The sequence below is a fragment of the Monodon monoceros genome, unplaced genomic scaffold (genome assembly GCF_005190385.1).
Source record: "Monodon monoceros isolate NGI ecotype Baffin Bay Population unplaced genomic scaffold, NGI_Narwhal_1 Super_Scaffold_7, whole genome shotgun sequence".
NCBI classification, from domain to species: domain Eukaryota; kingdom Metazoa; phylum Chordata; class Mammalia; order Artiodactyla; family Monodontidae; genus Monodon; species Monodon monoceros.
Window position 1 is genome coordinate 23,768,905 of NW_021703784.1, and position 27,833 is coordinate 23,796,737.

At 39.7% G+C, this 27,833-nt stretch overlaps 1 protein-coding gene across 1 annotated transcript; it reads right to left on the bottom strand.

Moving 5' to 3' along the window:
* Window positions 1–1,337: 1,337 nt before the first annotated feature.
* On the bottom strand, window positions 1,338–27,833 carry ACAT1 (acetyl-CoA acetyltransferase 1). The gene is made up of 12 exons (XM_029207705.1): window positions 27,671–27,833; window positions 17,117–17,164; window positions 15,931–16,048; window positions 15,555–15,650; window positions 15,247–15,347; window positions 11,574–11,717; window positions 10,659–10,809; window positions 9,647–9,742; window positions 7,773–7,886; window positions 6,846–6,910; window positions 4,982–5,139; window positions 1,338–4,448 (listed from the first exon to the last, which is right to left on the bottom strand). The coding sequence occupies exons 1-12, from the start codon at window positions 27,740–27,742 to the stop codon at window positions 4,328–4,330; spliced, it is 1,284 nt and encodes a 427-aa protein (XP_029063538.1). The 5' UTR covers window positions 27,743–27,833; the 3' UTR covers window positions 1,338–4,327.

The following is a 27,833-nucleotide window of genomic DNA, read 5'->3' on the forward strand; positions in this document are numbered from 1 at the left end:
GGACTTACTATTGCCATTTCGTTCATTGTTCTCTGGCTGTAATTCCTTTGTTCCTTCATGTCTTGCTTTCTTCTTTTGTGGTTTGATGATTTTTTTTGTAGGGGTGTGCATAGACTCCTTTATCTTTTGTGCATCTATATAGGTCTTTGCTTTGTAGTTACCATGAGGCTTATATAAAACATCTCATATTTATAACAGTATATTTTAAGCTATAACAACTTAATTTCAAATACTTAAGTTCTACACTCTACTCCCCCCTCTATTTTATGTTTTTGATGTTACAGTTTACATATTTTTACCTTATGTATCCATTAAAAATTTTTGAAGTTATGCTTTTTTTTTTCTGTACGCGGGCCTCTCACTGCTGTGGCCTCTCCCGTTGCGGAGCACAGGCTCCGGACGCGCAGGCCCAGCGGCCACGGCTCGGGCCCAGCCACTCCACGGCATGTGGGATCCTCCCAGACAGGGGCACAAACCCAAGCCCCCTGCATCAGCAGGCGGAACCCCAACCACTGCGCCACCAGAGAAGCCCTATGCTTATTTTTAATCATCTTGTCTTAGCCTTCACACCAGAGTTATAAGGATTTACCCACCACCATTACAATAAAGTATTCTGAATTTAACTATATATTTATCTTTACCAGTGAGACATACTTTCAAAGGTTTGTCACTAATTAGCATCCTTTGATTCAGGTTGAAGTCCCTTTAACATTTTAATAAGGCTGGTCTAGTGGTAATGAACTCCTCCAGCTCTTGCTTGTCTGGGAAACTATCTCCTTCAATTCTGAAGGACAGCTTTCCTGGATAAAGTATTCTTGATTGGCAGTTTGTTTGTTTTTTCTTTCAGCCCTTTTGAATATATCATACCACTCCCCTCTGGCCTATAATGTTTCTGCTGAAAAATCTGCTGATAGTCTTATGGGGGTTCCTTTGTTCATGACAAGTTTTTCTCTTGCTGCTTTTAAGATTCTCTGTCTTTAACTTTTCACAATTTAATTATAATGTGTCTCCATGTGAGGGCTCTTTGGATTTATCTTTTTTGGATTTCTCTGTGCTTCCTGAATCTGGTCTGTTTCTTTCTCCAGGTTAGGAAAGTTTTCAGCTGATATTTCTTATAAGATTTCTGCCCCTTTCTCTTCTACTTCTGGGACCCCCTATAATGCATATACTTGTTTGCTCACTTGATGTTGTCTCATAAGTCCTTTAAGCTGTCTTTACTTTTTTTCTTTGCTCCTCTGATTGGATAAATTTCACTGCACTGTCTTTGAGTTCACTGATCCTTTCTTCTACTTGTCTGCTGCTTAACTCCTCTATTGAATTTTTCAATTCGGTTAGCATATTCTTCAGCTCTCTGATTTCTGTTTGGTACTTTCTTATATTTTCTACCTTCTTTGAAATTCTCACTTTCTTTAAACATTGTTCTCCTGATCTGTAAGCATCTTTATGACCATTATTTTTAATTCTTTATTAGGTATATCTCTGTTTCATTGAGATGTTTCTAAAGTTTTATCTCATTCTTTTGTTTGAAACATATTCCCATTTCTTCATTTTCCTTGACTGTGTTGGTTTCTGTATCTTAGATAAAAGAGCCACCTCTCTCAGTCTTGACAAAGTGATCTTAGGTAAGAGAACCTTATACATCAGCCTGACCAGAGCTCTTTATCTCTTAAACATTTGTAATTTTCCATGCTGCCTTCTTTGTTCTTAGTGGCTCCCAAAGGGGAAGACTGCAGTCTGTACCTAGATGCAAGTTGATTGAAAGCTGTACTTGTAGGCAGCAACTGGGAAAGTATGTAGTTAGGGCCCTCTCACGGAGAAAACTGGGAGATGGGCTTTTTTGCATGTTGCCTCTGCACTGGGCCCAGGTGTATACCCTTGGGAGGTGTGGGCAGGCCTGCTATACCCATTAATGACTGATTCTTTGCTACAGTTCTGTGGCACCCATAAGTATAAAACCTGCTGGCTATCAGAGCCAGGTGATCCAGGGGCCTTTCCCTTCGGTGGCAGCTGCAAAAGCTGGGGCACGAGATGTGTACTGGGCTCAAGTGAGAACATAGAGGTGGTATCTGCTGGCTTCCCCAGTCTCCAGGGAGGATGCCAATCAGCTCCTAAATGCATGCTAAATTCTCATGTCATCCTTCATAAAAGCCACTTCTTCTATGACCCTCTTTGGATTCTCCATAACTTCATTTTGAGTAATCTTCTTTACATGGAATAGTTCTTGTCCTATTTTAACACTTTCTGCCTTGATGTCTAATAATTTGTGATATACACCAGCCATCTTTTACTTTGTAATTGGGTTTTTCAGCTTTTATCTTCTATAGTAATTTAAAACGTGGAACTCCTTTTTACATTCCAATGGCATTTCCCTTTATTTAGCATATATACATATATATATATTTTTTTTTTTAACCCGTTTCACCCCTATCTTCCCTTGCTCCCTAGTCAGTCCTCAATCATTTTTTAAAAATTTAACTTTCACACTCCCAAATTCTTGATTATTCTTTCCATGTGCTGATAAACCTTTGTCATTTTTGGAGGAAACATCACAGTGCTACATTTTCTAAGCTTTTGCATGCCTAGACACTCCTTCTAGTATCTTTATCACTCTTACTCCATTAAAAATATGTAGATGTTGGTCACTTGTCTTCTGACAGTTATAGAAATAAGGACTAAGGTTACCAATTTTTCTACCTAGCTGTTTGAAGAATTTTTTTCTTTACTGTCTTTTCCATAGAACATTACTGTGATTCTGTTAATTCTGTTAATGAAATCAGGCCTTCTAAATCTGCACACTTAGTAAAAAATCTGAGTTTTTCTCTTATATTGTAATTATTACTTCAGAGTACCTTTCTTTTTCCTTTTTAATAAATACCATTTACTTGTTAGTTCTGTGTCTTTTCTTTTTCGCTCTTCATTTACTCCCAGATTTAAGTTTTCCAGATGACTGACTTTTGGATTCATTGTTAATTCTGCTTATCTTCAGTGAAGTATTCTAAATATTTTGGGTTGGATTTTTTTTTTTTCCCATGTATTTTACCCAGTTCCTCTTACAGTTAGGGCAGCTACTTATCTGAGACTGAGAAGCCAAACATACTGAGTTAAGAACTTGGGCTCTGGAGTAAGACTGCCTGGAACTGAATCCATCTCAGCTACTCACGAGGTATTTGACCTTGAGAATTTATTTTACCACTCCATGCCTCAATTTCCTTATTTTTATAGGAGGGATAATAATGGTACCTACCCTATTGAGTTTTTGTGAGGATTAAAGGAGTTAATACAAATAAAGACTCTAGGACACTACTTAGCACATAATGAGCTGCAAAAGGGAGCTGTAATTACTATACAGATATTTTTGAAAGTAGTCTTTGAATCTTAAGAACAATTTTTTTCCATGTTATCTTTTTTTTCCTTCAACGATAAGGATTCACTGAATAATTCACTGAATTATTTGCCATGAGATATATGTAATACCACTTTTCTGTCCTCTCTACTCCCCAACTATTGTCAACATCAACTTAAACAGGTTTCCCTTCTCAGAACTGCAGCTGAGGTTGGTGTGCATAGCCCCTGCCTACAGTGTTTTTTTTTTCTAGATGAGATGCAACTCAAGATACTTGTGCTGCATTTTCTTCTGCTTAAGAACAGGCATTGTGGCATAATGAAAGTGGCGATCTCTTCCCTTCAGAAATCCATTCAGTTGAGCAGTTTAGTTTCCACCTTCTTTCCCACTCTCTGTGCTACTGTAGTAATTCAGAGCAAAAACCCTAACCCCCACGCCCAAACAAATTCTGAATGATGAGGTTATGAGAAATTGCACCCACTTCAGACCTGAGCACGTGGGTTCCTCCTGTTTCTAGCAACACTACAGTCTTTGGCTTCTTGACTAATGATATGAGGCATTCCTAGTTTGCACAGAATAACTGCTCTTGCTTTGAAGGGTCTATTAAATCTAAATTAGTGATAGATAACATTCACTTAATCTTTAACAGTCCTCAAAAATGTAAAATAAGATTTATTCTCTAAAGTGGAAGCTTCTAGCTACTTATAAGTCACTAATATTGCACAGTGGTATTTTAAACAGTACAGCCTTATAACAAAAATGTGCTCAAGATTAGAAACAATGTAAATTAGAAGAAAAAATTACTGTGTAATCTCAAAAGGTTTGGGGATTTGATTTTTTATCTTATTTTTTTAAAAAGAGTTGAAAATAATAAAAAGTGAAACAGATTATTTTCATACAAGCTGACCCAGGGTAATCAGTCACCCTGATTACAGCAGGCCTTTCTGGCTACATGGGGTTGTTGCCTTAGACAACAGAAGTTGTCTACAGCTTTTGGATCAGCATGGCAGAAGCACCTCCTCCTCCGTTGCAAATACTGGCAAGACCATATTCTCCTTGCTTCAAGGCATGAGCCAAATGGACGACAATCCTGGCTCCAGACATCCTAGGATTAAGAAAGCATTTTGGTACTTTAATGGTTTACAGACTGTATGAATAACCAAGTTAGCCATTACTTATAGCTGAATTTAACTACTTTACTTTAACTTGGGAGACTTGTTTCAAGAAGGGTTACAGCTTTTTTTTTTTTTGGCTGCAATGAGCAGCACGCAGGACCTTAATTTCCCAACCAGGGATCGAACCCATGCCCCCTGCAGTGGAAGCGTGGAGTCCTAACCACTGGACCACCAGGGAAGCCCCAAGAATAGTTACAGCTTTTTGAAAAGCCCAAGCATAGATTTTACTCTTAAATTATCTTCTTCAACATAAAACAATATTAGTTTTCAAGGAACAGATGTGATAGATCTGTGTTCAATGGGGATCCTATCAGAAATGGTATTTGCCCTATGAAGGATGGGTGGGAAGAAAAACTGTTAAACCAAGAGTAACAAGAATTATCATGAAGCAGTTTAAGTTTTGATAGGAATATACAAAGGCAGCCATTAACCTAGGTATATTTTTCTTTATAATTTTACCTACCCAATTGGATGTCCAAGAGAAACAGCTCCTCCATTGATATTCACTTTTTGGGGATCAATCTCTAGCATTTTAATGTTTGCTAGTACGACCACACTAAAGGCTTCGTTTATTTCCCACATTGTAATATCTTCTTTTTTCAATCCTGCATCTTTAAGAACCTAAATTTTTTAAAAATATAGATTATGTTCAGATAATTAAGTCAAAACTTATTTTCATTATCTTCTTGAAATTCTGCAATTTTCGTTTATAATTCCCTTTGATGTAATACATAAATATGGAGTTTCTTAGTTTCCAGGAGGAAGGGCCCTTTTATTTTCTGATTTTAATTTCTCATCTTTTGTTTTTGTTTTTTTTTTTTGGGGGGGGGGGGGGGTGTGCTGCACAGCATGCAAGATCTTAGTTCCCTGACCAAAGATCGAACCCATGCCCCCTGCAGTGGAAGTGTGGAATCCTAACCACTGGACTGCCAGGGAATGCCCTAATTTCTCATCTTATTGCATTGTAATCAAAGACTTGTTTGCATTATCGTATTTCTATTATTTTGGAGAGAGAAAACTTCATTTTCTTGAACATTCCATGGATAACTGAAAAAAATATACTCTTTATTTAGGGGTACATAGTTGATACATATTCTTAAGATCTACTTTAGTGATTATATGTTGCTTAGTTCTAGATTTTTTATCTATCAAATGAAAGAGGTATACTAGTCTCTACTAATTTTTCATTGCATCCCCTAGAGTTTCTGCTTTATAAAAGTTGCTGTGGGGTTATCTGGGGCACAGTTATTCAGAGCTATCGTATTTTCATTGTAAATGATTTATTTAAAGTCTTATTATATGATCTCTTGTTTTGATAGTTCCTCAGCTATTGCAGGAGGGTGTTTATCTTTAGAAATTTTTTTGTTCTGAGCAACAATAATATTAACATGAAACTTTTGTTCCTCCTTGCTCTCTTCCTCCAGCAGGCTCAGGTAGCTTTCTAAGCTGTACAGCTCAAACAGCTTCCTCTAGTTCCAACACCGTGAGACAAAACATGGTACCTACCTAAGTGTAGCCACTTTTCTAGCTCTCAGAATCTAGCTGAGAAGTGTTTATCACCCTTCCTTTCCAATGTGATGCACATTCACTTTCAGAAGCTGTATAACTGTGTGCTTTCTGAGATCTGCCACCTCTGGACAGATCATCACTCCCTGTTGTTTCTGATCCTTCTCTATCCTTATTCCCCACTGATTTTTTTTTTTTTTTTTTTTTAATCTGGGTGCCACCCTCAGACATTTTCTTTCAGGGTGAGGCCCTCTACTTCTGAAAGGGAACATTTGCTGGAGTCTTCTGAGATCCCTTAACCCCTAAACCAACACAACACTGTCTCCTTTCCTGGGACCCCTTAGTAACTTCCCACAAAGACTCAGACTGACAATTGGAGCAGATAGGTCCTCTCCATCTCCAGTTTTACTCTGAGACCAGCTCCCATGAGTTCCCTTTCAGGATGAAGACTGCTCCTTCTAGTAATGAATATTTGCTTTGAATTCTAGAACCCTGGACCCTCAGCATTCCCTTCTTTTCTCTGCTGCACCAACCTCCCACTTTGCGGTTGCCATTCCAGGTATGTGAGTTCCACACAAGGAATTCAATCATGTAGTTTTATCTGCTCCGCTGAAAATATAGTTTGTGGGCTGCCCCTTTACTTTTGTTGTTGTTATCCTTGTTGCTCTCTAATTGTTTTCAGGAGAAGTGAGAAGATTTGAAACTAAGCTACCTCTATGCTTTGGTGGATGAGTAACATGTAAAATCTAAAACATGCAACCTTGGTATAAGCAAAAACAGAAATTGGCACAATGAGTTATGGTCTGTTATTTTGTTCTCACCTTAGGTACAGCATATGCAGGTGCAACTGGAAAATCAATAGGTTCTACAGCAGCATCAGCAAATGCTTTATTAAAAAAAATACGTCGTTAAAATCTTTTTACAAGCACCCAAAGCTATATCTAACAACTCATATAATATGCAAAAATGCAAGTTTCCTAAACATTATAGTGTATTTAAATGTATTTGTGCCTTTTCTAAGATTCTACACTTTACAAGATTATACCAGTCATCTAAGCCATTGACTTTCACAGATAGGGAGTTAGGGGAAACTGCCTCCAGGGACACTGACATTATCTAGAGATATTTTTGGTTGTTGCACAGGTGGAATGCCACTTATTGTAGTATCTAATGGGTAGAAGCCAAGCTGCTAAACATCTTACAATGCATAGAATAGCTCCTACAACACAATTATTTGTTGTGAAATGTCAATGGTGCTGAGGTTAAGAAACCATGATCTAAACAAAATGGTATCTGTTTAACTCCTTATGAAGAAAGCAAGGCAGATTTTACAGCTAAAAAGTCTTAAGGAGACTGAGGACATGCCAAGACCACACAGTTAATAATTAATGCCAGTACAATTAAATTTTTTGTATCTCTATACTCCTAAGCCCATATTCTTTTTATTCTACCTGGCTACCTTTCCCCACAGTGCCAGGGGAAAACATGTACCCTGTAGTCTCCCACACATCATCCAGGATAGGGAAAGATTTTTAAATGCTTTCTCTTATACAAATCAAATACTAACGAAAATACTGAAGGAGGTTCTATCTCAATTAAAACATGTACTAGTTAAATTCTGTCACAAAGTACAACCTACAGACAGAAATAGCCAACTTCAATATTACGTATAATATTACTGGCAAAGAACCTCAATTTCAGGAAGAATATAGCGGTTTAGGAATAAACAAGTTCAGAACATTTTCTACCTGCTATTCTTGCCAGTGGTTTAACACTGAGCCTCTTGGCTGCATCTGCAGTCATCAGAACCATAGCAGCTGCTCCATCATTCAGTGTGCTGGCATTGGCAGCTGTTACTGTACCTGAAAGTATCAATGAGCATGACATCAGAACATTCTTTCACATTGAATTCGTTTGGATCAATTTAACAAATTTCTGCAGAATACTGCCTGGGTTGCTAGATGCATGAAGATATGGATGGAGATAATTCCTGCCCTCAGGAAAATACACATAATTAAATGTGTATGTATATAACACAATTAATGTCAGTATGCCTTTTTACGTTAGATTTTTTAAAATATATATTTATTTATTTATTTGGCTTCACCGGGTCTTAGTTGCTGCCCCGTGTGGGATCTTCGTTGTGGCATGTGGGATCTAGTTCCCAGACCAGGGATCGAACCCGGGCCCCCTGCATTGGGAGCGTGGAGTCTTAACACTGGACCACCAGGGAAGTCCCCTTACATTAGTTTTTTTGTAACAGTTTATTCAAAGCTACCTCAAAAGGCATGTGTGATGGCACTGGGTAAATGCTGGTTCATAATTCCTCAAAGATAAGGACCACTTCATATTTTTCCTAACAAACAAACACTAAGTCTTTGCTTATTCACAGTAGAGCAGGCACTCATTATATATTTTTCAAATCAGTGTCAAAATCAGGTATTTCTTCTTCTCTACAATCAGTTGAAGTTAAATGAATAATAAAAGTCACTAAACTGTACATTTTAAACAGGAGAATTTTATGGTATGCAAATTATATGACAATTAAGCTGTTTTCTTTTAAATACCAATGAAGACCCTAAAATAGACTGCTGCTAAAATTATAAAAATATACTTTTGCAATATAAATTTTTTTTTCTTTTTTTGGCCAAGCTGTGAGGCTTGTGGGATCTTAGTTCCCCGACTAGGGATCAAACCCGTGCCCCTGCTGCGGAAGCACAGAGTCCTAACCACTGGACCATCGGTGAATTCCCTGCAATATAAATTTTTATATGATGCTTTAATAAAAAAGATTAATCCACTCCTATAGTTAGTATTGAGAAATTCAGTCAAAAAAGGGAAAAAAGTTATTTCAGATTATTATCGCAGCTGTATACAGCCAATTTTAAAAGCAGAACTGACCTTTTTTCCTAAAAGGATTTAGTAAAAAAAAAAAAAAAAAAGGATTTAGTAACCTGGGATCCCACTTATACTAACATTCAACATTTATTTGTTGAGAACCAGGCACTAGAGATACAAAAATGAAAAACATCTATCAGCTTAGTCCTCCAGAGGCTTACAGATATTTAACATAATATGTAAACTTGACTTTCATATCACGAAAAACTTTCAAGATGAAGTGCATATGAAAAACTGTTCTACATCATTCTACAACCTGTTCCAGAGGCTTTATATATTGAAAGTATTAACTGTTTATATAAAATAAATAACTAATAAAAAACATACTGTATAGTACAGGGAACTCTACCTCAATACTCTGTAATGGCCTATATGGGAATAGAATCTAAAAACCAGTGGATATATGTATATGCATAACTGATTCACTTTGCTGTACTGCAGAAACTAACAACATTGTAAATCAACTACACTCCAATAAAAATTAATAATAAAAAACAAGTTCAAACACACACAGACACGCAAAGAAAATATTAACTGTTAAGCAATTTTAAATATACTTTGTATAAATATCGTATGTTTTGTTAACTTCACTTGAGCCTGATACATTGAAAATGTTAAATACCATCTAGTTGTTTTCTAGAATTTTTTTAAATCCTCAGGCAGTTCTAAGACGAGATATGGTATACTGACTCTTTTTTCTTATGCTTCATTTCTTAATACTAACCATTTTCTTTTTGGAAAACCGTCTTCAGCTTTGGAACTCTGCTAAAATCAACATGTTTATATTCTTCATCTTCTTTCACCACTACATCTGGTTTACCTAAAACAAAAATCTTTTAAATTAAGTAATCTTAGCAGTGAAGATAATAATTAGTTGCTCAGTAAGAAATGGTACACAAGGTGCCTGGTAGTCTGTGCTTCCCTGTATGCCCACATACCTTAAACCATCCCAAGTAAATTCCACTCAAGAATCTACCATCAATAATTTCTGTTAGTGTCTTAAAGAAGAGTTTATTAAGTAGCCTGATGCAATTTAAATCTTCTATTTAGCCACATCCCATTCTCTTCTCTCAGCCTCCTTCTATGATCACAGACCTCATTCTTCTAACCCCAGGGGTAGATGTCCAACCTAGGCTGGATAAGTTTTGGTACTCCATCATTCTCATCACAGTAATTATTTCTAGAATCGAAATGTAACCTAAACCAAGTTAATTGAGTCTTTACTGTGGATTTATTTTGCTGCAATTGGTGAGGAGGTCTCTTTCCTTTGTGACTGAGAGCCCTACAGATGTGACCCTGGAGATGGAGGCAGCACCACAGAAAAGCTGAGACAATAAAGAACAAAAGCAGCACAGAAAAGCCAAGACAGCATGTACTAATGGTACTGACTACCCACTTCCAATCCCTGAAGTTCCCAGAGCTGACTGGTTGCTGCCATATATCTTTCAGTTCTGGGACGAATCCCCAAGTGGCCTTCTAATAAATCCCCCCCTTTTCACTTAACTTAGTGTGTTGTCTGTTGCTTATATTAGGAAGAATTATATTAGAAATTAAATTAAATTATATTAGAAATTAAATTTACCTCTGAATTAGCAACATTTCCCTTTAATAACCATAAGCAGCAGTGTCAGTGTCCTCAGTTGAAATTAACAAAGATAAAAATGTACTAAAACTCAAACAAAATATTTAGCAACACATAAAGTCTACTAAAAATTAAAATCTATTTATCCTTCAACCTTTTACTGTAATTGTGACAGGAACAACTTCATTTCCAAATTTTCCAGCTTCCCATGCTGCTTTACTTCTGGTATAGGAGTTAATAGCATAAGTATCCTGTTCATCTCGTGCAATATTCAGCTTCTTTGCAGTATTTTCAGCACAGTTGCCCTGATAGAAGTTGGAAGTTTTAAAAAACTAATTAACTTTGCATAACATAAAATAGTGGTTAGTAGTTAAATTTAGTTTCTTAAAATATACTTCTTTCTGTACTAGGTAACTTTTTTACTCATGTCTCATCCTCAAATACTTGAATTAGCCCAGAAGTTGCTATTTTGAAGACAAATAATTAAACACCTATGGAATCCATTATTAAATGTCAGAAAATGTCCTATTTCAGTGTGGGGCAATTTATTCAACAGTTGAGCCAAGTTGATGCAATGAGCTTAGAAAAACATTTTCCTAAAATGAATGGCTCAATCAACATTTATATCCTTCAGTTCAGTTTCTGAGATATATATATTGGACTTTCCTGGTGGTGCAGTGGTTACGAATCTACCTGCCAATGCAGGGGACATGGGTTTGATCCCTGGTCCAGGAAGATCCCACATGCTGTGGAGCAACTAAGCCCGTGCACCACAACTACTGAGCCTGTGCCCTAGAGCCCGCGAGCCACAACTACTGAAGCCCGTGGACCTAGAGCCTGTGCTCCACAACAAGAGAAGCCACCGCAATGAGAAGCACGCACACTGCAATGAAGAGTAGCCCCCACTCACCACAACTAGAGAAAGCCCACATGCAGCAACAAAGACCCAACGCAGCCAAAAATAAATAAATAAAAATTAATTAAAGTATATATATATATATATATATATATTTTAAATCAAGCAGTATTTTATATACATGGCATTTCTCCATTAAAAAGCAATAATTACCATATGAATTTTATTGTAGACATCAGTTAGCCCATCTTTTACAATCAAATCTTCAAGCTTTATGCCACCATATGGTGTTGCTCCTCTGTTCATTACATAGGGAACATTGGACATGCTCTCCATCCCACCTGCCACCATCACATCCTGCTCAGCAACACACAAAAACCCAATGTCAATTCAAGTAGTACTGTTGACTTCTGAACAACACCAGGATTAGGAACGTCAACGCTCCACACACTTGAAAATCTGTGTATAACTTCACAGTCGGCCCTCCCTATCCATGGTTCTACAGGTTCACAGATTCAACTGTAGTACGTGTTTATTGAAAAAAATTTGCACATTAAGTGGACCCAGGCAGTTCAAATCCATGTTTAAGGGTCAACTGTAGTTGCAAACCCATTATACCCTTTACACAGCTACAACAAACAAGTATTCTACATGGACTTTATTAAACATTTGCTATACAGTCACTATAGGAAGTACCCTCTTGACACTGGTAAAAGGAAATGGTCTGAAACGTGTAATGATAATTAAGATCAGAATCAGACATTAATAAGAATGCCAGGAATCTTTAATGTAGAACCATCTTCTGAAATTCTTCTAACCCTTCATTTCACTGACACTGCCAAAAACGTAATCTCAGTTCTCGGAAATAATCCGACTTCCTTGATTGTGATCCTCCCAATCAGCTCTTCCCAGATAGCTATAGTAATTTTCTACTTGATCATCTGATATGCAGCCTGTCCTTCCACCCAAGTGTCATCTATACTCATCTGAGTCATTCTGGCTAGACTGTAAGTCTGGTCATTCCACTCCTTACAGGACTCACCAGCATAGCACATAAGGCCCTTTACAATCTGACTTCTCATTCCCTTTCCAGTCTCATGCCTGGACCTACACCTGAGGTCATACAGAACTGTTTAAATATCTTCAAAGAGATTTCCCTGGTGGTCCAGTGGTTAAGACCCTGCACTTCCACTGCAGGGGGCACAGGTTCAATCCCTGGTCGGGGTACTAAGATCCCACATGCCACGCAGTGCAGCCAAAAAGAAAATCAAGTCTTCAAAGATACCGTGCTAATTCACACCACCTCTGCACTTCTGACCTATCCACCAACATGTAAAACACCTACATTTCCTTTAAAACTAATCAAAACACAGCCACTTCATGCTTTCCCTGACCACGTATTTCTATCCCTTTTTGGAACAGTTTCCCTTCCTTCTTTTGTGTTCCCCAATTACTGTGCATTGCTTTTATTAATAATATTACACTGTACTGTAGCTATATTTATGTGTCAAATCTTCTCACTAAACTAAGCTCCTTTGAGGCCAGAAACACTTGTCATATCTATTTTTATGTCATTAGTGCCTGGCATATATAGTAGAAGTTTAATAAATATTAATCAACTAGCCTGTAATTACAGATTAACAAAAGAAATTCATTTGCATTATAAGCGCTAATTTTAAAAAATAGTTTAATATAAAACATTAATGTAAATATAAAATTAAAGCCAATATTATATTCTCACAGTCTTTAATCAAGAATAAAGACACGGGCTTCCCTGGTGGCGCAGTGGTTGAGAGTCCGCCTGCTGATGCAGGGGACACGGGTTCGTGCCCCGGTCCAGGAAGATCCCACATGCCGCAGAGCGGCTGGGCCCGTGAGCCATGGCCGCTGAGCCTGCGCATCCGGAGCGTGTGCTCCGCAACGGGAGAGGCCACAACAGTGAGAGGCCCGCGTACCACAAAAAAAAAAAAAAAAAAAGAATAAAGACAAACAGAAGTTCTGTACCAAAGAAACCTAAATATTTTGCCTGTTTTCAAATATGGAGAGTCTCAAATAGTTCTCATATAAGTTTTATTCTGTTATCCTGAAATACTGAGTATTTTCTGGGGATGATGGCGATAATAAGTGACAGAAATTAAGTTATCAATTATTCTACAAAATATAATAAAAGTGACCATTCAAAATAAGGCAATTCCTAGTATCCCTCTAAGTCAGATAATTTTATACATGCACAAATGAATCAAAGAACACTAACTGAAAGCATTTGCTAGAGAACCACAAAAAAATCAACTGAGACAAAATTTTCCTTGTCATTCAAACCATTCTGAAACATCTAAACAATTTCATGACTGTTTGACAAGGGTTTGGTAATACCTGATGTCAGTGTTACCTTGTGTATAGGCAAACAAGCTCTCATAAGCTATGGAAAATATGTAACTGGTATAACTTTCATGGAAAGCATTTGAAAATATCAAAATTTTTAAATCTCTGAATCTGAAATTCTCCTCTTAGGAATTTTTCCAAAAGACAGATTTGCACATGATGAGATTTTTTAATATTTTGTTCACCAATCTCCAGTGAATGTCCACATAGTAGATCCTCAGCTAATGATGGGCAAAACCAGGATTTGAAATTAGTCTGGCTCCAGACTTTTTGTTCTTAACCACTACACTATACTGCTTAGTACAGTGAGTTAACAAGAATTGATTTAAGTATTTATAATTACACAAAGATATATATAGGGGTACTCTCTGCAGCATTATTTAAAATAGTGAAGAACTGGAGACAACCTAGATGTCCATTCAATAAGGACCCATAAGTATATTATAGTTGTTCAGTTCAATAGAGTACTATCTTATGTGCTGATACAGAATGACCTCCAAGACATTACATGGGGCACTGAGTTTAAGAAACTTCCCCAAAGTTTCTCTGCTCTTCGGTGGCAGAATACACAAAAAAGTGATGAATAAGTCAGAGATTCAAAGTGGGGCAAGAAGAAAGAAGATTTTTCATTTTATACTTTTCTATACCATCTCAGTTTTTAGCATGTGTATCAGGTATCACTCTTTTTTTTCTCTTTGGCTTGCCTTACAACTGGAAACAAAGCAAGGGAGGAGTAACAGCAAGGGTATGCATAATTATGATTCTTGTACATGTAAGAAATAATCTGCAAACACCTCACAACTGATTTTTACCTTGGTGTGTTATACCCTGATAGGCTGGAATGCACTAGACAGGGATAGGGACACCTGTTTTCTAATTTTACCCCTGTAACTGTGTTTGTAGTCCTCTCAACCTCTTTCCTCAACTGAAAAAAAGGCTTGGATCTGATAAACTCTTAGGTCTACGAGTCCAGGTCTAGACTCCTAACATCCAGCATATGTTCGCTGAGCAGCCTATCTCTTGCTCAGTCTCAGGTAAAGACAAGATCAAAATCATCAAGGCCAATAGAAAGCCTGCACAATTTTACAGCTGAACCTGAACATAAGGAGCTATAAATTAGTCATCAATTTTGGGCTCAATCAACGATTTGATTCCCAGGGTCAGCACCTTATTCTCATTTATGATAAAAACCCTTCTCATTCTAGCACAGACAAAATTTACGGTGTCTTAAAATCAACCAGAATCTCTAAGTAAAGGGGCACCCAAAGACAAAAACGTCCTGGCTGAAAACTACTTTTTAATACCAGACACTTGAGCTATCATTTTGACCTCTACTTCAAATGGAATTGGCAAATCCAGACACTCCTGAGTGTCTGAAACAACAGAGCAACTGCACTTATGAGAAAGAATCTCACTTCTAGAGTATGAATATGCTTAGATTTTTAGTGTTTTTTAGTACTGCATATTATTTTAGTTATAAAATGGAAAAGAAGGTACTTCTTACCTGATGTCCACACATAAGATTCTGAGAGGCCATCATGATGGCTTTCATTCCTGAGGCACAAACTTTGTTTACAGTGGTACATGGAGTAGAAATAGGTAAGCCTAAAACCAATATAAATCATACTTTTGAAGAACAAAGATATTCTTCAAATAAACTGTAATAAAATAGAGCATGTTAAACTATAATCTGCAACATTTCTTCTGCCAGTATAAGTCTATTATGCATTTAACATTTTATTTAAGCTGAAATGACTTCCATTTTGCCATGTCAAACATTTAAGTATAAAAGCAAAAATGTAGTCCTAATACCTGCACCCAGTACTGCTTGCCTTGTAGGGGCTTGTCCTTCACCTCCTTGTAGAACATTACCCATATATGCTTCTTTCACTTCTTCTTTTGGAATCCCTTTTTTAAAAAAATCAAAAAGACATTTCCATATTTTATTCAATTTAATAATTAGTAATTACCTAGTAAAGTACGTGACATTATATAGCAGGAATGGTTTCTTTTTCTTGTCAGTTTTGAGCTTCATTCGTAACACTCTAGTACAAGGATTTCTTTTCAAGGGAATTCAGAAATGTAGGCATTAATTCGTTTCTAAGTGTTACGTATATAGTAAGTGCAAAATAAACATTTGTTCCATTGAATCACTACCCCTCAACACCAAAAGTAAAGCACTACTAACCTGCCTTTTCAATGGCTCCCTGAATTGCAATGGAACCAAGTTTAGTGGCTGGCAGAGAGGAAAGGCTGCCTAGAAAGGATCCAATGGGTGTTCTTGCAGCACTTACTATGACCACTTCCTGGCAAGACAGAAGATGGTAAAAATTATTATATTTAAATATTTTACCCACATCATCTTTCATAAATAAACAATTCATAGATATATTATCCAAAAAACAGACTTTTTATGAATGACTAATTACCCATCAAAGATGAAAATAATATTAGAACAGCCCTAAAATCAGTTCAATTCTGGTACTTTATGATTTAAGACCTAATAGAAAACCTAAGAAAAACCAGTTCTAAAATAGGCATAGACCAGAAGCTTAAGGTTCAATTCTATTCCTTAGTCAAAATTTAAGAAATGATCAGTTTACCCTTGTTAACTGCATAAAAACTCCTAATTAAAGGGCTTCCTTACTGAAGGCAAACTCTGGTCTAGGGTCAAGACCTGTATGTTAGTGGGGGCATACCACTTAACTAGGACACAGCCAGAGCCATATTTCTTAAACTATTAATAAGACAATATAAAATTTAAGAAAAAGATAAAAGCTCTCTTAAATATTGCAAAACACTATTTTAACAATTCTCTCCTTACGCTTGCCTTCTACATGCTCTTAGATAAATACATACATACATACATACATAAATTCTCATAGATAATAAGAGAACCATTCCCTAGATTCTGGTCGAAGGCTATTACTAAGTCTTTTTAGAAACCGTTATGAAACAAAAGGAGGACCCCTCAGGAAGCACTAGGTGACCAGGTGATGGTCCTTCCTGTCTAATCCCCAGTCTCCTTCAGCCCCTTTCTTCTAGTATCTTCCATGTGGCCTCTGCAATGTACCAACCAACACAATATAATGGGGGTTCCCAAAAGTAAAGGAAGAACACTGCCTAGTTTTAGAGAAGGTTGTTTACCATAGACAATGACTGGGGAAGAAGCAGAAATTATGCAGGGCGCTAGACTGAAATTTTTTAGGGTAATTTGGGAGTCTGACTTAATATTTCAATAATTAGCTATTCCTAACCACTGAATCATCCCAAGCTGACCCTCATCTATACATGCTTTAGAATATGCATTTTTAATAGACTACATTTCCTTTAAATGCTTGAAATTTTAAAGCACAATTTAAATTTATACTTACATTCAAAGTGGGTTTTGATACATAACTTCGTTCCACATATCTTATTTCCTGTAATATAAATATTTGTTATGATGTAAAAAATATTAACCTATATCACTTTATACTTCTCAGTAATGGGATTATGATTATTTCTTTTTGCTGCATTATACTTTAATTTCCAATTTTTCCTGTTCACATATCACTGTTACAATTTTTAAAATTACTACTTTTGTAATATTCTCATCTGATTAACTGTTCATTGGAAATGTATGTTTTAACTTCTGATGAATTTATCATCTTAAAATTTCTAAGCCTTTTTAAGTATAAGCTTTATAAAATGTAATTTTAAGTTAAATCTAAGTTCTAAATTAAGTAAGCCCAAATCGGGCTGCTGCTTATATAACCTACTTACACTGAAGGATTCTAGCATATTATCTGTGACCCAACTCTGAATTTAAATTTCCTACTTGTAGTAAACATGCCAGCCATTGCCTCTCCAGCTACACCCCTTTCTCCAAAGGGTCTGGAAGGGACAGCCCTAAGTACAAGGTGATTCCCATCGTCCTCCCACTGGCCAGAGCTGACAGGACCAAAAATGGAATGGACTTTGAACTAAGCTAGCACTCTGAGAGACCCAATCAACTGAAAGATGATGGGCACTTGAAGTGAAAGGCCCAAGGGGCTGGAGTTAGTCAGCAACACCATGTAAAAGCAGAGGTTACAGCAAAGAGAAAAGCCACAAGTAAGCAGAGAAGCAAAGGAATGGAACATATACACTCAGAAAAGGAAGAAAAGACCATGCCACACTACAAGAGACAAAAGAAGATAACATAGTTAGTGATTTTCTAGTTAGGGTCCCAGCAAGGCCAGCTTTACTTTATTTCCTAAACTTGGATGTCCAAAGAGCTTGCCTATTGTATATCTTCAAAAAAGTCCCTTTCTACTTAGCTAGTGTGAAATGGGATATTGTTCCTTGCAATCAAAGGGCCTTTTCTAAACCACTTTAAAGTCTCTGGTTCTGTTTAGTTGAAGGTTCCCTGGTTTCTCCACTTTGCCCTGGATCCCATTCCAGTTGCCTTTTCAAAGATGCTACATCTTCCGTTATCCCTTCCCTCTCCCCAGTATCATTCATCCCCTTTACTCCTGGATTATTCTGTAAGCATAGTAATAGGCTTCCTCCCACCTGAAAGAATTAAAAACAAACCTCTTAACCCGGACTCCCATTGAGCTTTCACCTCATTTCTTAGTTCCTCTGTACAAGAGAAGTTCTCCAACAAGTTACCTACAATTTGCTTCCTTGTCCTCACCTCCTATTTACTGTTCAACCCCACCCAATCTGGCTTTTATCTATCCTTTTGTTGGCTCTGACCAAGATCAACAATGTCTGAATAGCAAAATCCAATAAAGACTTCACTATACTCATCTCATCCATTCAGCAACCTGGGACTCACTTTTCTCCTTGGGGAAACACGCACAGTGGTTAAGAGCCTAGGCTTACTAGCTGAGTATTCTTGAGCATTAAGTTTTCTAAAATACTCTCCACATGTTGTTGTGAGAATCAAATGAGGTAATATGTGTAAACCACTACACAAACCCTCCATTTTCTTGGCTTCCATTTTAACACAATCTTATAGTCTCCCTCCTATCTCTCTAGTTATTTTTCTCAGTCTTCTTTGCTGTTTCATCCTCCCCTTCCCAACCTCTAAGTGCTGGAATGTCCCAGGGCTTTGTTCCAGGCCCCTTTTAATTTTCCATCTTCACTGTCTCCTTAATCATATCTAGCCCTATAGCTTTAAACAGCAATTATGTCCTGGTGATTTCAAAATTTCTATCTCCAGCCTTGACCTCCAGACTCATATATCCAAGTGCCAACTTGATAGCCTGAATTTAATGTCCAACTCATGTCTCTCAATTTCCACCCTAGAACACTAGTTTTTTTTTTTTTTTTAATGGTGGGAGTGTGGTTTATTAAGCTGTGCCTTAGTACAGGCTCTGAGGTTTGCCCATGGTGCTTTTAATGTACAAAATGTTATGCCAATTTTTTTCTTTGTTTTTTTAAATAAATTTATTTATTTATTTTTGGCTGCATTGGGTCTTGGTTGCTGCACACGGGTTTTCTCTAGTTGTGTCGAGCGGGGGCTACCCTTCGTTGCAGTATGTGGGCTTCTCCTTGTGGTGGCTTCTCTTGTTGTGGAGTACGGGCTCTAGGCGCATAAGCCTCAGTAGTTGTGGCACGTGGGCTCAGTAGCTGTGGCTCGCGGGCTCTAGAGCGCCAACCCAGTAGTTGTGGCGCATGGGCTTAGTTGCTCTGTGGCATGTGGGATCTTCCCAGACCAGAGATCAAACCCGTGTCCCCGTCACTGGCAGGTGTATTATTAACCACTAGGCCACCAGGGAAATCCCCTGCCAATTTTCTTGAGCAATGACACCAGGAAGTTGACAGCTAAGTGGATGTTGTACACAGCTCATCATCTGTCATCTGCATGTGGCCAACAGCCACTGCCAGACACAGCACCTTCTTCATCTGGAACTTGATCGTGGACTTCACTTCATCAACTTTGGCCACCATGTTCTCATTGTGAGTCATCACGGAAGGGAACTTGCCAGCCTTATTCAGGCATGGGTCCAGGATTCATGGGATCTTCTTGATCAGAGACTCTGAAGCCAAAAAGGCATCATACTTCTTGGCCAGCTTCTTGACCAGTTTCTTATTCTTGTTGAGTTTCCTTAGCACCTTGATGCCCATGTGGGGTATATCCACAGCCTTGGCCTCATCACAATGCTGCTGGTCCCCCAGAACACATATGGAGAACTTGGGGCAGGGAGTGGACTTAAGCCCAGCGCATCCACATTCACCAACAGCTAGTCTGGCTTCCCAAACTAGCCAGCAGGCTCGGCCAAGGCCTCCCCACACCTCCCCTCTTGTTTTTTTTTTGTTGTTGTTTGTTTTTTAATTTATTATTTCTTGGCTGCGTTGGGTCTTCATTGCTGTGCGCGGGCTTTCTCTAGTTGCAGCGAGCAGGGGCTACTCTTGCGTTGCGTTGCACGTGCTTCTCATTGCGGTGGCTTCTCTTGTTGTGGAGCACAAGCTCTAGGCACACAGGCTTCAGTAGTTGTGGCACACGGGCTTAGTTGCTCTGCAGCATGTGGGATCTTCCAGGACCAGGGCTCAAACCAGTGTCCCCTGCATTGGCAGGCGGATTCTTAACCACTGTGCCACCAGGGAAGTCCCTCCCCTCTTGTTTTAAGACCCAGTGTGGGGGTCTGTCCAGCCACACCTGCCTGGAGCAGGGGGTCTGAACTACCCGGGCACTTCAGTGCCACATGTGCCAGGCCATCTCAGCCTCAACCAGAGCCTGAAGGGAGGAGACGGGCACAGGGGCACTGAGGGCTGGGTGGGATGAGAATGGTGCCAACCTGGCAGTGCCCAAGAAGCGTTTGTCCTTCTGAGGGTCACAGTTGTTCAGGCTGATCTGAAGCTCCACCATCTCCAAAAACTTCCGGGGCTTGCGCTGGTTCCCATGCAGGACTTTCCGTACCGCCAAGTAGAGGGTGTCACGGGAGACTTTGCTGCTCATGGTGCCTCACGCCGTGATAACCGGAAAAGTAGAACACTAGTTTCTTGCCAGCATTTCCCTCCTCAAGACATCACATCACAATCTGCCCAGGTGCTAAGCCAAAATCTTAGGACTCACCCTCCATCTGTGCCTAATACCTAGAGATACTCTATCACAGGTACTGTCAATACTGTCTAAAATATACCTAAATTCTTCCACTTTGCTTCATCTGCACTACTGCCACCTAGTCCCAGCCACGATCTCTTGCTACTGTAACAGCCTTTTACTTCATTTCCTGCATCCCCAGCTTCCCTTCTTCAGTCCATCCGGTTTTTAAAACGTAAATCAGGGAGTTCCCTGGTGGTCCGATAGTTAGGATTTGGTGCTTTCACTGCAGTGGCCCAGTTTTAATCCTTGGTGGGGAACTGAGATCCCAGGGGGGCTGAGATCCCACAAGCTGTGTGGCGTGGCCAAAAAAAACACAAAAAAACAAAAACAACCCCCCACACACATACACACACAAATGTAAATCAGATCACATCGCTCCCCTGATTAAAATCCTTTGATGGGGCTTCCCTGGTGGCGCAGTGGTTGAGAGTCCACCTGCCGATGCAGGGGACATAGGTTCGTGCCCCGGTCCGAGAAGATCCCACATGCCGTGGAGCAGCTGAGCCCGTGAGCCATGGTCGCTGAGCCTGCGCGTCCAGAGCCTCTGCTCCACAACAGTGAGAGGCCCGCGTACAGCAAAAAAAAAAAAAAAATCCTTTGATGGCTTTCCATTGTTCTTGGAATGATATCCACAGTCTTACCCTTATCGTACAAGTTCCTGGCTCCTGGAACTGGAGCTCCTGATGATCTGGATGGTATGGTATGATCTGGCTCCTAATGTTCTTTCCTTTTTCTTTTGGTCTTCTTTTCTAATGTTCTTTCCAAACTCATGCCACTCTTGCTCTGTGCCAGCCACACCAGCCTCCTCTTTGTTCTGAACCCATTCCCACCTCAAGCTCTCTGCAGTGTGCCTCTGCCAGTAACAGTCTTTCCCCAGCTTGCCTTGGCTGATTCATTTTTGTTCTTCAAGTCTCAGCTCAAATGATACAACCCCAGAGTGCTTCTCCCTGACTATTTAAAGTTGGCTTCTATTTCAACATGATTATTTCCTTCAAAGCACCTCTCACACTGTGTAAATACAGGGTTCACATATTTAATCTCTCTCTCTCCGTATAATGCAAGCTTCTGAGAGCAGTCCCGTCTTTCCCCCTTCCCTTCCTCCTCCTTTCTCGTTCACTGCTACATCCTTGTCACTTGGCATAGTGCCTAGAGCTCATTAAATATCCCAGGAATGACAAAATTATAGTAGGATCAAGACACTGAACATAATGTGTGATAAATATGTGATAAATGAACACAATGAGTTAAGTTTTATTTGCATATCACAATCATCTTTCAAGGACAGCTCAGCTGCCCCAAGAACTCTAGAGACCACCCTTGACAATGCAGGCAGAGGTAGACACTCCAGTCTTAGCTTCTGCACACCCTGTGCACACTCTATTTGTCCCAAACACATAATTCTGTAACCCTCACTGGCCTGTCTCCCCACTAGACTGTAAGTTTCAAGAAGAGACTGATTTTATTTTTTATCCCAATGATGGCAAGAAACGCTAAACAAATGAACAAAGTCTGGTGCTTACTAGCAGCTCTGAAAAACATTTGAGGGGCTTCCCTGGTGGCGCAGTGGTTGGGAGTCCGCCTGCCGATGCGGGGGACACGGCTTCGTGCCCCGGTCCGGGAGGATCCCACATGCCGCGGAGCGGCTGGGACCATGAGCCATGGCCGCTGAGCCTGTGCGTCCGGAGCCTGTGCTCCGCAACGGGAGAGGCCACAACAGTGAGAGGCCCACGTACCGCAAAAAAACAAAAAACAACAACAACAAAAAAAACACATTTCAGGTAGGGTAAATATATTTTGAAGCCAACAAAATGGGATAATGAGCTACAGAGTGAGGGCCTATTTTACATGGGATGTTCCACAGAGGGCTCTCTGGAGATGTCACTGGAGCTGAGAAACTGAATATTAAAGAGTCAGCCTGGGGGGACTTCCCTGGTGGCGCAGTGGTTAAGAATCCTCCTGCCAATGCAGGGGACATGGGTTCGATTCCTGGTCCAAGAAGATTCCACATGCCGCGGAGCTACTAAGCCCATGTGCCACAACTACTGAGCCTGCGCTCTAGAGCCCGCGAGCCACAACTAACTGAACACACATGCTGCAACTACTGAAGCCCACGCGCCTAGAGCCCATGCTCCGCAACAAGAGAAATTACAGCAATAAGAAGCCCACGCACCGCAATGAAGAGTGGCCCCCGCTTGCTGCAACTAGAGAAAGCCCATGCGCAGCCACGAAGACCCAACACAACCAAAATAAATAAATTAAAAAAAAGAGTCAGCCTGGGGAAGATCTAGGGAGAACAACATTTGATGCATTGGGAAGAACTAGGACAAAGGCCTTGAATTAGAAACAAACTTGGCGCATGCTAAGTATAGAAAGTGGAACAGTATAGTGGGAGCCACATACTCAGAACACAGTCTGAGCTGAGACTAAAGAAACAAGCAGGGACTAAAGAGGCCATGAGAAGGACTCTGGATTCTAGTCTGTGCAATGAGAAGCCACTGAAGGCTTTTCTATTATAAAAAGACCACTCTGGCTGAAGTATAGAGAACTGATTGTAGGAGCAGGAGTAGAAAAAGGGAAGGAGACCAGGCAAGAGCTCATGTGGCTAGTGCTAAGGAGGTCACAAGAGGGGTGGATACAAACAGATGTATATGGAATATGTTTTAGATATAGAACCAGCCAATGGGTGGGTATTAGTATTCTTATTTTACAAGTAAGGAAACTAAAGCATAGGCAGGTCAAGTAACCTGCCCAGAGTCACAGAGCCAATATGGGGCAGACCTGGGATTTCAAATCCAAACAGTCTCACTCTATTATACATATAGTTTACATATTATACATATATACATATTATATTATGCATATTATATATTTGTTATACATATTATATATTTTATTTAAAATAGTAATAAAATTTAGGAAGCTGAGGCAACTGCTCTTTCCAAAGTACTGCACTATTTTTGAGTAATTAATGATTTGCTTATGATATTCTTCACTAATCAAGCGTGTCATCAGTGATACTAATTTTTCATTATTTCTGTTCACAGGAGACAAATTCATGAGAACTATCCATATGCCAAAATAACTGTAAAAATCAGTAAAATGAATTAGAAATTGAGCCATTATCAAGGAAACATTTTGAGAAAACAGATTAATCATTTAAAAAATTTTTCAACTTCTTAGAGGATTTAGCAGTTAGTATTCAAAATACCTTGTGTTTATGCATATTATTGTCTGTATGGGGAAGCAAAGTTCCCTTACATAAAACTGATATCCCAAATCTGTATTTCTTCAAGCCTTTATAAAGTTCTCCAAGTATTAAACAGTTATGCTAATTTCAATCAACGCTTTTCATTTTATGTATATGTTCATTTTATGTATTTCATTTATATAATTCCTTTGTTAAAATCTTATATAAACACTTATATTAAATTTTTACATCGTTGAATGCTCCCTCTGTTATGGGTTGAATTGTGTGCCCCACCCGAAAGAAGTCCTAACCCCCAGGACCTTAGAATGTAACTTTATTTGTAAATGTGGTCCTTACAGAAATAATCAAGTCAAAATAAGTTCATTAGGGTGGGCCTTAATCCAATATGACTGATGTCCTTATAAGAAGGGGAAATTTGAACACAGAGACAGATGCAGGAAAGGGAAGTGAAGACACAGGGAGATTGCCACGTGCAGACAGAGGACTGGAGTGATGCATCTACAAACCAAGGAACTCAGATTGCCAGCAAACCACAAGAAGCTCAGAAGAGGCACTTGATTTCGGACTTTCTAGCCTCCAGAACTGTGCAACGTATCTGTTGTTTTAAGCTGCCCGATATGTGGTATTTTCTTACAATGGCATAAGGAAACTAATACACCCTCCTTCTTGGAAATCTACCCTCCCTTGGCTTTCAGGTGACACTACATTCCTCTGGTTTTCTTCCACAACACCATCCTCTCTTTTCATTCACCTTCACGGGTTCCCACTTGTTCTGTCTGTCCTGAAATAGTGTCTCCCAAAGGCCCTGTACAAAGCCCTCTTCTCTCCTCTGTCTACACACTTGCTATAGCTGGGCTCATCAAGGCCTGTGGAACTCCTCTCTCAGCCATTCACAGCCAATCAGTCATTAAGTTCAACAGATTCTATCTCCATGCTATCTCTTGAATCTATCCATTTCTCTCGGTGTTTACTGCCAATCAGATCACTATCACCACTTACTTGCTTACCAAAACATTCTGTTCTTTTTTTCTGTATAAGAAAGGGCTGAGAACTGAGGTTCAAAACTCCACAGGGTGAAAGGGAATGGGAAGGGAATGCAAAAACCACGAGTATCCATCAGGCTTCAACCAGGAAAATAAAAACCATTCTATGTGAAACAGAATTTAATGCAGAGAATTAAATGCACAGGTGAGGGACTTCCCTGGTGGCACAGTGGTTAAGAATCCACCTACCAATGCAGGGGACACAGGCTGGATCCCTGGTCTGGGAAGATCCTACATGCCGCGGAGCAACTAAGCCCGCGAGCCACAACTACTGAAGCCCGCACGCCTGGAGCCCGTGCTCCTCAACAAGAGAAGCCACTGCAATGAGAAGCCCACGCACTGCAACGAAGAGTAGCCTCCTCTCGACACAACTAGAGAAAGCCCACACGCAGCAACAAGGACCCAACACAGCCATAAATAAATAAATAAATAAATAAATTTTAAAATAAATAAATGTACAGGTGACAAGAGCTGAGAACAGGAGACAGCAGCACAGAGATTAGCAACAGGAAGGCACTAGCATGCTCAGGCTGTTAAGACAAAGGGAAGAAGCAGGGTTACCAAAGCCAAGGGGTCAGGGTCACCTGGCAGAAACAAGAACCAAAGGACTGGCAGACATTGTCAGAAACACAATCTAAGGTAGATAGAGGAAAAAAATAATTATCCTGACTTCTCCCTTCTTATCTCCCAATCTTCCACCAGTTTCTGAACCCAAACAGAAGCCAGATGATGCTGGCACCTGCAAGGGTCGGCCTCACAGCAATACAGAAAGAGAAGAGAAGATGAATCTGGGAACAAATAGGCTCAGAACTGGCACAATGCAGGATTTGTTGTGTTTTTTTTTTAAGTCTGAGTATTAAAGGAAAATTATCTTGGTTCAAAATAGCAAGACAGGACTTTAAAGGAGGGAATGGCCAAAAGTGTCAAATATAGTACAAAGGAAAGTCAAGAAGAAGAAGAAAAAATACAGGAAAAGAAAATCACTGGTATTCTTCTGTTGAGCAGTACAGAAATCTAACTGCAAAGGTTTAAGGAGAAATGGATGTAAACGAAGGTGACGAGGAGGACTACTCTTTTGACCATAAGAAAAAAGCAATTCCAGCTGGAAAGCAACAAGCTCTGATAAAGTCCATAAAGGTTTCTTGACCGTAAGGGAGACCTGTGTGTATTTGAAGGCAAAAGAGAAAAAGCCAGTTTAATGGGTTAGAGATCAAGTTCCATTCCACAAAATGGCACTGAATATTGAAAACCTGTCAAGACAAACGGATTTCCATGGTTCATTAAATGACCACTTAATTCAAGTAACAACCAATACAACTAATTCCTAGAGCTCAATTAAATGAACACCACAAATCATATGCTACATAACCTACAACTTCATTTTTCTCATCAGCAACAATTGTGTTTGATTTTAAGCTCCCAGTTAAACTATAAATTAAGAGGGTTCTGCACTTGGTTTATGTTTTGTTTTGTTTTTTACAAAATTAGAGTACTTATTTCACCTAATTCACCAATAAATGTTGGTTAAAACTCAGGATGACCCAAGTACATTTTTGTGATTTCCGACATACTAACAAATATGCTAAGAACTCATGTTTCCTGGAAACCCACTCCTCCTGACTTTTCTATTATCTCAGTCACCCAGGATTAATTTTAGACTCTTCCTTTTCCCTTGGCTCCCACCCTCACTCTGCATTTGTCAAGTTCTACACTTATTCTTTCACAATCTCTTGCATAGTGCTCCTCCCTTTCAGCTCCTACTGCCAACACACCAGTTCAAGTTACATCACACCTAACAGACAATAGTTTTTTCCCCACTTCAATGCTCCTATACCTCTAATTATGACAAGAGCAAAAATATCAACGGTCCTCACTGACTTAAGTCAAATCCAAACTCTTACAATATGACTGGATTTCAAACTTTATTGCTCCAACCAAACTGGAAAAGTCAAGCTTCACCAACCACACCCTTAACTTCTCTACCTACTCTTTAGCTTTTGCCAGACCCTAAACATGTGGTGCAAGCTAGCTTGCTTTGATGTACGGAAAATATTCTTTCAACGCTGTCGCTCCTGTGTTCCCTAAACACAACAGCCAGAGGAGAAACACGGCTCTGGACGCCCTTAATACGTAAGCATTACTCATCAAGAAAGTGAGTAGCCATTTATTTTCCCTTATAGGTTTGAAGTTGCTCCGAGTCGGTACACCTTTTTATTATCACCCTGTAAGCCCATAATGATTACCTATTGCATGAAATCAAAATCTCTTGACAATAACGCTCACAAACATGTTTTAAAGAAAAGCTCGAAAACAGTTTTACGGGCCTTCCTTACCCGTCGGGCAAGGTCAGAACCAAGCCCGCGCCTTTCTGCCTGTCAAAATACCTGCCCCACCTGACACACTAGAAAGCAATTATCACGATCCGGGAAAGCCCCTGAGAATGGAAACGCCCTGTGCGAGCCGGCAAGTCTGAGCGCGTGGCTTTCGGGGCGTGGGTCCCTCCGGGGGCTTCCTCAGGCCTGCCCTTAGGGCTCCTTCCGGCCGCGAGGCCGCCGGCAGAAGACTTCCGAGGCGAGGCCCGAATTCCAGTCCCTCTCACCTGCATCTGCCTCCGAAGCAGGGGTCTGCGCCCGCGGGCGCCACCGCGCAGAAGCGCCGCCAGCACAGCCATGGTGGCCGAGCGCCGAGCGGACAGATACCAGCGGAGAGATGTGATCGCGAGCGGCGGGTCCCCGACCCCGCTTCAACCGCCGACCTGGCCG

Excerpts from the sequence above, each read along its gene's own strand:
- ACAT1 (XM_029207705.1), bottom strand. The coding sequence starts at position 27,742 with ATGGCTGTGCTGGCGGCGCTTCTGCGCGGTGGCGCCCGCGGGCGCAGA. Across the intron at positions 11,718-15,246 it reads ATCTTATGTGTGGACATCAG|GATGTGATGGTGGCAGGTGG; the intron begins GTAAGAAGTACC and ends GTTGCTGAGCAG. Across the intron at positions 10,810-11,573 it reads TCTACAATAAAATTCATATG|GGCAACTGTGCTGAAAATAC; the intron begins GTAATTATTGCT and ends AACTTCTATCAG.